At 38.8% G+C, this 10,216-nt stretch overlaps 1 protein-coding gene across 8 annotated transcripts in view; it reads right to left on the bottom strand.

Moving 5' to 3' along the window:
• Window positions 1-10,216, bottom strand: part of Csnk1g1 (casein kinase 1 gamma 1) — a 144,889-nt gene that overhangs the window by 89,283 nt on the left and 45,390 nt on the right. For 7 of the 8 annotated variants that reach the window (XM_029542982.1, XM_029542981.1, XM_029542985.1 and 4 more), the window contains one exon: window positions 9,120-9,512. In XM_029542982.1, the coding sequence (XP_029398842.1) occupies window positions 9,120-9,300 (181 nt within the window). In that variant the 5' untranslated portion in view covers window positions 9,301-9,512. Of the gene's footprint in view, window positions 1-9,119; window positions 9,513-10,216 lie in introns of those variants that run through there. The other variant, XM_029542987.1, reaches the window with a different exon arrangement.

Here is a 10,216-nt window from a genome sequence, read left to right as displayed (position 1 = left end):
AAAAAAAAAGAAGAAGAAGAAGAAGAAGAAGAAGAAGAAGAAGAAGAAGAAGAAGAAGAAGAAGAAGAAGAAGAAGAAGAAGAAGAAGAAGAAGAAAAGAAAAAGGTCATCAATAATAGCACTGGGCTGGCAAGATGGCTCAGGGGGTGAGAGTACTTGTTCCTCTTGCAGAGGTTTAGTTCCCAACACCAACATGGTGGCTTACAGTCATCCATAACGCCAGTTCCAGGAAAATTCAATTCTTTTGTAGGCATTAGGCACACTCATTCAGACAAAATACTCATACCATAAAACCAAACAACAAATAACAAATAAAAAACCAAGTATAACTTTTTTTTTTAGTAATACTGGGGATTGAACCCAAAGCCTCACAGATGCTGGGCAAGTACTCTACGACTGGGTTACAGCTCGGCTTTGTCTTTTTGGTTAGGTTAGGTTTTGAGATAGTGTCTCATATATTCCATACTGGTTTTGAATTCATTATAATGTCAAAGATGGATGGCCTGGTCGTCTGTCTCCATCTCCTAAGCGCTGAGATTAGAGGCTGTGCCAACCATACCTAGCTTATAGGTACACTCTACCACCTGAGATAGATCTTCACTTTAACACAATAGAAAATTCTATTTTCCCCCACGTTTTTATGTTTCATTAGTAGGCATGAAATGAATATTTACTTCCTTGTTTAGAAACATGTTCTCATTAAATAGGTAAGGATCCTCTCAGACTTGCTATGTATCCCAGATTGAACTGTGTATCCTAATGCATCAGCTTCCCGAGTGGTATGATATAGGTGTACGCCACTAGACTTGGCTTTTACCTTTATTTTTAAAGATCTTAGCACATTCATTTTACTATCATTGGTGCAATGGGGGATGAACCCAGGGGTTGACATATGACAAACAATCAATCGTTCTATAACCCAGCAACATAGCTAGCTCCAGGGCATTCTTTGGAAAAAAAATAGTAAGAATAGACATTATTTTGAGAAAATTTTATTTCAGGCATATACATTTTATGTGTATTTTATTTTATTTTTTCATATAACTAATGTTCAGAAAAGTTATCTATAAAACCTGATTGAAAATCAGTATCAATTACTTCATTTTGAGATAAAAAGCTTAGAACAGGGATCAGTCTAGTTTCTAAGACTTTCCTAAAGAATCAAACACTACAAAAACAAAACAAAACAAAAACAAAAACAAAAGCTGGAGGCAGGGGCAAGTGGAGTGGATCTCTGTTAGTTGGAAGCCAGCCTGGTTTACAGAGTGAGTTCAAGAACAGCCAGGGCTAGACAAAGAAACAAACCTTGGGATTACAGGTGTGTACAATCACACCTATGTTGGGGTCTCAAAACCTGGCCCGGAACCTGCAAGGCAAACACTCTACAAGCTAAGTTACAACCACGGCTCCTGTTCATTTTCTTAACTAGATAAATAATACACAAAGTTGTTTATCTATGCCAGTGCTTCTCAACCTCTGCTTCTTTTTTTTGTTTTGTTTTGTTTTTGTTTTTTTCGAGACAGGGATTCTCTGTATAGCCCTGGCAGTCTTGGAACTCACTTTGTAGACCAGGCTGGCCTCGAACTTAGAAATCTGCCTGCCTCTGCCTTCTGAGTGCTGGGATTAAAGGTGTGTGCCACCATGCCTGGCTCAACCTCTGCTTCTTAATGCTGCAATTCTTTACTACAGTTCTCATGTTGTGGTGACCCCTGATTATAATTTTTTTTAAAAATTATTTGATGAGTACACTGTAAATGTCTTCAGACACACCAGAAGAGGGCATCAGATTTTGTTACAGATGGTTGTGAGCCACCATGTGGTTGCTGGGAATTGAACTCAGGACTTCTGGAAGAGTAGTCAGTGCTCTTAACCACTGAGCCACCTCTCCAGCCCCATAAAATTATTTTTGTTGCTACTTTATGACTATAAATTTGCTATTTATGAGTCATAATGCAAATATTTTTGGAGACAGATTTGCCAAAGGGGTTGTGACCCACAGATACATGCTATGATATAATTAACCCCGTCCTACAAATCTGGTTATTTGGGGAGGCTGTAGAAGCTTTGAGGTGGGGCTTACTGCTATCTTTAGGTTATTGAGGGCATCATCTTGTAAAGTAGTGTACTTGAGAGCCTTGATGTTCTCATACAAGGATGGTTACATACAACCCCCTAGCGCCTTCAACTCTAGCAAATGCCATCTGCAAGGGAGGCAGCAGTTGAGGCGTCAAGCCTATACTATGTATGCTATTTGGCCTCTGAAACAGAGCTAAAGGAAAGCTTTTTTCTTTTCCTTCCTCTTTCCCTCCATAAACATCTTATGTCATGTCTTCTTAGGTAAAAGATATTTGAATTGTTTTAACACCTTAACATCTTTAACCAGACTATCTTCAAAAGTGGCTGTGCCATTTTGCTTCCCCAATATCATTGTACAAGCAGTCCAATCTCTAGTCTTTCCAGCAAACACTAATTCATTCCAGAGTTGGTAAGTTTGAAGTAGTTTTCATCCATATTTTCTCGATGACTAAAGAAGTTGAACACGTTTCCTATGTATATCTTCCAATTCCAAAGTATTGAACTAAAGTATATTCAAATCATTTGTTTATCTTTTAAAAGATTTATTTTTAATTGTGTGTGTGTATGGATATGTATGTGTGTGTATGTATGTGTATATGTGTGTGCATGTGTGTGTGTATATGTGTGTGTGTGTGTGTGTACATGCTTGCACTAGAGGCATTGGATCCTTTGGATCTGGAGTTACAGGAGGACGTGAGGAAACCAAAATGAATACAGAAAACTAAACCTGGGTCCACAGAGACATACACACGTACGTACATATGCACGTACTTTAAGTGCTGCCCAGTCTTTCCAGCCACACTTAACTTTGCCAATTTTTAATGGGTTTTCTTTTAATTTATTGTTGAGTTTAAGAAGAACTCTTTATATGTTTTTTAAAAAATACTCTTATAAGGTAGTACCATTTAATACCATACACACAGGTGTGTGTGTGTGCGCATGCGCATGTGTGTGTGCACGCACCCGTGTGTGTGTGTGTGTGTGTGTGTGTGTGTGTGTGTGTGTGTGTGTGTGTGTGTAAAGTTTCTATATGGCTCTATCAATTGTCCTCAGTATTAACTATCTATCCCTTCCTATCTCCTCTGTCCTGCTCTCTCATCTATGAATACTGCTGGAGAAGAAAAATAATAACCAGTTTACACAACTGAGAACCCTTTGAGCTACAATAGTGACTGTCCTGGAAAGATGTGTCCAGTAGTGTAACAGTGGTTTAGATATTATGGGAGTAACCAGTACTTCTCTGATGGATTCAAAGCATGCTCCACAAGGTAAGAGTCCTGTCTGCCTGGTACTGTCAACTAGGGCCAAAACTGAGGGCTGACCAGATCACAGGTAGTACCTGTGATGTAAGAGAGAACCTAATATTACTCTAAATGGACTGCTTCCTAAGTTCTTATGTACAGGTTTGAGCATTTCTCAAACATCATCAGTGAAGGTTCTAATTTTAATAGATGCGATTGATATAGACACCACAACTGGTCAGACTGCAGAGAACAACAGACTGTGGAGTGTTCAATTCTAAATCAGACATTTATACTATACTTCCCCCTCAAGGTTAAGAGAACATCACAGAAGAGGGTATAGAAAAATCCGGGGGCTGGAGAGATGGCCCAGCGGTTAGGAGCACCAACTACTCTTCCATAGGTCCTGAGTTCAATTCCCAGCAACCACATGGTGGCTCCCATCTGTAATGGGATCCAACACCCTCTTCTGGTGTGTCTGAAGAGAGCAACAGTGTACTCACATACATAAAATAAATAATCTTAAAAAAAAAAAATCCTAGGAGCCAGAAGCAAATGTCTGTATGTCTGTAGTATTCGCCCAATATGATAAAGTAGTTGTAAATACAAATTGTAAGTATAAAATTCCAGCAACTATGACTGCATGCACAAGATAGGGCCAAAACAAAATACCAGCACAAAGGGGAGAAGTTCAGGAACTCCTACTCTAGGTGGGCCATTCCCACAAATTAATTTAGATTATGTGTAAGTATGTGTGTGCGCATGTGTGAGTTTATGTATACCACAGACATGTATATGCCTGAGGAAGCCAAAGGGCATTGACTTCCCTAGAGCTTGAGTTATAGGAAGTTAGGAACTACCACTGTGGGTTCTGGGCAATAAACCTGGGTCTTCTGCAAGAGCAGTAGACCCTCCTAAATTTAGCTATCTCACCAGCCACCATGGTGACTTCTTTCTTTCTTTTCTTTTTTATTTGTTGTTTTGTTTTTGTTTTTTGTTTTTCTTTGAGACAGGGTTTCTCTATGTAGCCCTGGAACCAGCTCTGTACACTAGGTTTGCTTCAAACTCACAGAGATCTGCCTGCCTCTGCCTCCTGAGAGCTGTGATTAAAGGCCTGCCCCCACCACTGCAAGAAGCCATGGCGATTTCTTTTTTTTTTTTCTCGAGACAGGGTTTCTCTGTGTATCCCTGTAGACCAGGCTAGCCTTGAACTCAGAAATCTGCCTGCCTCTGCCTCCCGAGCGCTGGGATTAAAGGCGTGCGCCACCATGCCCGGCTTGCCAGGGTGATTTCTTAATTCCTGTATCAAGCCAAAACTTTTTCAATAATTGAAACACATGTTGCATAGGAATTTAGGGACTATGTTTGTGCCACACACTTGTCAAAGTTAAGATAGTCACAAACTATCTTACACATTTATCCTATTACCCACCCTAGTCCTTTATTACTAACTTCATTAAAGTATTCTTCACTTACAAGGTTTCCTTAAGCTAGTAAATACTGACCTTTTCCTCTCAAAGAACTAGTGATCAATTCCTACTAGTCCTGAAGTTTTGAATTAATCTCTTTTGTTACTGTCAAAAGTTAGATGATAACTTGGCTTACTCATTTAGCCTTTTCTTTAAAAAAAAAAAAAAAATGGGGGGCTGGTGAGATGGCTCAGGGGGTAAGAGCACCTGACTGCTCTTCCGAAGGTCCGGAGTTCAAATCCCAGCAACCACATGGTGGCTCACAACCATCTGTAATGAGATCTGACTCCCTCTTCTGGAGTGTCTGAAGACAGCTACAGTGTACTTAAATATAATAAATAAATAAATCTTTAAAAATAAATGGTTGGCTGGGGGCCTGGAAAAGTGGCTTTGATCTATTTATCTACTTATCTACCTACCTACCTACCTATCTACCTACTTATCTATCCATCCATCCATCCATCCATCCATCCATCCGTCCGTCCATGCGTCTGTCTATCTGTTCAGTGATTATGGGTGTTTTACCGGCACCACATGTACATGGTGTTTGCAGAGACTAGAAGCAGGTTCCATCCTCCTGGAATTGGACTTAGAGATAATTGTAAAATGCACTTGAATGAAATCAAACCTGCTCTTAAAAAGCAACCAGTGCTCTAAGCCATCTCTCCAGGCCCCCAGCCAACCATTTTATTGAGTATACATTATATATCATACATAATGAAAAATGTTACAGATATAAAAACAAAGTGCTGAGACACACCACATCCTGGAACAGAACAAAGTACAATTAAGTAAGTAGCACAATGATTAGATGATGTCACCGTCTTTCCTATGACTGGATCTGTGCCATTCCCCTCTTTAAGACCCTTCATAATTCTATCCCAGAGTCACAGAAACACTTCACAGTTGGTTCTAACTTACCTAGCAGCACATCTATTGCTTTGTTTTGTTTGACTTCACATCTTTTTTTTTTTTTTTTTTTGTTTTTTGGGAAAGGGTTTTTTTGGGGGCCCCTAGCTGTCCTGGAACTCACTCTGTAGACCAGGCTGGCCTGGAACTCAGAAATCCGCCTGCCTCTGCCTCCCGAGTGCTGGGATTAAAGGTGTGTGCCACCATACCCGGCTTTGACTTCACATCTTTTGACTCAGCTATTTATAATTATCTGCTGTGCTGATAATATGCAATTTTGTACCCTGCAACTGGAAAGAGTCCCTCCTTAATGTCTAGCAGCAAAAGTACTATTACAAATAACTCCTTTCTGAAACCTTCATTTATGTCTGCAGATGAAGTCTCTACACACTTGTTATCAATTTATTGTTTTGTATTATAATTTGGTTTTCCCTTTGTACCAGGAGACAATAGTATCTTTAGAAACAGAAACCATATTCTACTCTATGTAATCTTCCCTAGACTTGACAGTAAATATTCAACAGTTGAGAATCAAAATGTACTGATAAGGCAAGGAGTAGCAGCATTCACATAATATCCTAGCACTTGGAAGAATGAGGCAAGATACTACATAGTTAATGAAGGAGAAAACAAGAACTTGGGGTGGTGGGGACCCTGCTAGTATTTTTTTTGTTTGTGTTGTGTATACTCAAACAATAAGACTGCTGCTTACTACTATTGCCACATAGGGAAAGAACAAAGAGAGCATACTTTGTCCCTTCTATCTATCTGACAATCTACTTGAAAAGAAAAAAAAAAAAGGAACTCATATAAAAGTGGAAAGAGAGAACTGATTTAATACAGTTTTGTCCTTTCAAAACTCAAAAGCTCCATGTGTACACAGTGAAAGACCTCTGTGTGTGTGTGTGAGTGTGTATACATACATACACAACATACCAACATACCCCACACAGAAGAATCCTGCAGGTGCAGACCTAAAGCAGAGATGTACCTACTGTTTGCATGTGATCTTTCCTACTTTACATTTTCTGTTTTCTACTCTATGGCTCATAGAAGGATAAAAGCAGCTGAAAAGAAAGGTAAGCTCTTTCCTCTAATTACAAAGGAAGTAAAAATAAGATGTGTCCAGGAGGCTGGAATCTGAAGCGGGAGTATTTAGTCTGACAAAAGATTGGGCTTCAGAGAGAAAGTGATCTCTTCATTTCCCCTCAGTTTTTCTAAATAGTTTCTCTGTACAGCTCTGCTGTCCTGGAACTTGATCTGTAGACCAGGCTAGCCTTCAAGATCCATCTATCTCTGTCTCCTAAGTGCTGGGATTAAAGGCGTGCACTTCCACACCAGGTTCAGAGAGACAGTCTTTAATTAAAATACAAAAGAAATGTCAAAATTATCCTAGATTCACCACAGAAAACAAAATAAAACAACAAAAATCCAGCACTCTGAAAGAAGAGATGGGCTAGAAATTTATCTTTTTGATTTTCCCATTTTCATGTAAATTTGTAATATAAATCTTAGACTTCAAGAAAACAAATTTCCAGTTCCACTGGCTGAGGGTTTTCTTGATCTTCATAGAAATAAAGGCATTTTAGGCTCTCAGAATACTCAAGTTTATGCATTAGAAACTGCCTCTCACTGGTAATTTTGTGGATGCTTATTCCATAACATATCTAATCCAAGCAGTATGGTGGTGGTGAAACAAAGTCAATGCATTAAATGAATGAATGAATGTTTGCAAAACTAATTGCTGAAGCAACTGAGTAGTTGCTAGGAAGGCATGCAGTATGAAATTACACACCTTCTATTCGCAGAAGCATCTAGTTTAGCTAACTGGAACATGAACATATCTCTAAATATGAAGGCCTTTTTACTATCTTAGGTTCAATTCCAAGTTGTTAGTGTTCCATAATTAAAAATGAATTCATTCTTAGCATTTTCCAATTCAGTTCTGTACCTGGAGATATGTAGCTAGTATAGTGGTGTTTCATTAAGGATTGAAAAAGGTAATCATAGGTATATAATTTTTTTCCACTTTCTTTTGCATAATTATCAAAACCCGAGGTTAAAAAAAACCAAAACACCCCAATCATCTCATGTTTCTACCCTCACAATGGTCCAAATTATGATTAATTTTCATAATAATCATAGCTTCAACAACTATTTAAAGGCTGGAGAAATGGTTCAACAGTTAAGAGTGCTTGCTGCTCTTCCAGAGGACACCAGTTGCCAGCATCTACATATAAGGTGGCTCACAACTACCTGTAACTCTAGTTCCATAGGATCAAATGCCCTCTTTTTGACCTCCTTTGCATACCTGCACATACACAGAATATATTCACACAGACAAATGTACATAAAGATTTAAAAAAAAAAAGGATTCAGCTTTTCACATTCTCCATGTATAAGGTCTTTCTTAATTTTATATGGTATATTTTCTGTTTCCTATGCCTGTACTCCTAGCACTGATGGTGGGTTGGAGGAGGGGATGGTATTGAGGCAGAAAGATATCTAAAAGGCCTAGGTTAACCTGGTCTACATAGTAAGTTCTAGGCTAACCAGGGCTGAATGGGGAGACCCTGTCCCAAAAACAAATTAGCAAATTCCATTTCTCCATTAATAAAGCATAGCATATTAAAGAGCATATACATTCCCAGTATACATTCTTCTTAATCTCACATCTTCCAGCTGGTTAACTGTCATTATTTATCCCCTATTCACAAACTCATATTTGAGCTGGACATGATGATGTTTACTTATAACCCTAGTACATAGGAGGCTGGGGTAAAAAGAGTTACAAGTTTGAGGCCTGTGTAGGCTTTATAATGAGTTCAAGGTCTGCCTGGGCTACAGAGCAAAATGTGTCTCAAAATTAAATATAAAAAATGTTTACAGCAAGGAAGGGTGATGAACTCCTTTAATCTCAAGAGGCAGAGGCAGGCAGATCTCTAAGTTCAAGGCCAGCCTAGTCTACAAAGCAAGATCTAAAACAAGAGCTATGCAAGAAAACCCTCTCTTGAAAAACCAGAAATAATAATAATTTAAATATTAATAAATATAATCTCTAAATTGGTAGAAAATTAAAAGTCCTATCACACATAAAGGGAAGCCTTGAAAAATAGCGTCATTAGCCCAGCACTCGGGAAGCAGAGGCAGGTGGATTTCTGAGTTCGAGGCCAGCCTGGTCTACAGAGTGAGTTCCAGGATAGCCAGGGCTACACAGAGAAACCCTGTCTCGAAAAAAAACCAACCAACCAAACAAACAAACAAAAATAGCATCATTACTGATAATAACTCCTTTGCAAAATCCTTATTTCTTATGCCAGTAAGACCTACTTAAGAGAAAGTTCCTAATCACCTGCTTATCTTGAAACACACCACAGAATGTTACTGCTATTAGTAAAAGTCTCAGACATAAGCAAGCTCTTACCTAATCTGAGCTCTCCGAAGTTCCCACACCCTATCTTCTTGCCAACCCTGAAGTTGGGTCCCACCATGAGAACACCAGAGGATGTTGAAGTGCCAGAAGGTCGGGAACAGTGTGTATTCCTTTGTGCCATGGTTTTAGTTGCCCGTTGTCTATCATCCTTTTCCCTATTAGAATGGTCCATGTTCCTACACGACAGTCTCTGAACAATGAGTGACCTCAGCGTGTACACTTCTCCTCCACACAGAAGTATGTCCAAATCACCAGAGTCAGAGAATGAGGAGTTTTGGCACCATATTAATGCTTCTAGTGTTCTTCCAGAAGATGAAAACCACTGATCAGTTCTTGAAGAGCATATAGTCTGTAGATCTCATGCATAGAAGGACATTTTGTAACCTGGATAAAAACCAAGAAAATTACTGTTAAAAATAATTTCTAAAACAAACTGAGAAAGTCACTAATTAGACTGGATCTTATCCAATGGTAAATACAGTGATCTTCAGAGCTCCCTGAAATACGTTTTGGTTTTATATCTTTCAAAATGTTAGCCATCTGGATTAATTACTTACAAGTTAACATAATCTAAGTAAACTGCAAATCAGGACACTAAGGGAACATACTTAAGTATTTAATATGAAACATTTCTTTTAATAATGTCATTTAGCCAAAAAGAAAATTATTTGCTAAGTTGTTTTCTTAATTGATTGTGTAACAGGGTATTCAGCAGAAAGGGTTAATGCTAAGTTAAATAAACTGTAGACAATTTAATTCAAAGCTGTCCTTGTACAATTTGTCCAAACTCATTAGAAATGAGGCTACTATCTTCCCCCTCTCCTCACCATTCACCAAGCACGAGCAGCAATCATGCAGTCTCTCAGCCCACACTTAATGCTTTCTGCTGTTGTTTCTCTCCAAGTGTCTCTCTTAACCCTTATGCTGAAGCAGAATTTTATTTCCTAAAACCCCAACTCTGCTTTAAATGAGAGACATGAGGAGTGGTGGCACATGCCTTTAATCTTAGCACATGGGAAGGAGGCAAAGGCAGGCTGATTCTACAGAATGATTCACAGGGCAGACACTCCCTATTGAAGAAAAGGAGG

This window comes from Mus pahari, chromosome 10 (assembly GCF_900095145.1).
Source record: "Mus pahari chromosome 10, PAHARI_EIJ_v1.1, whole genome shotgun sequence".
Classification (NCBI taxonomy): domain Eukaryota; kingdom Metazoa; phylum Chordata; class Mammalia; order Rodentia; family Muridae; genus Mus; species Mus pahari.
Note: the sequence above shows the minus strand (reverse complement) of the source record. Positions and strands in the feature narration are given on the sequence as shown.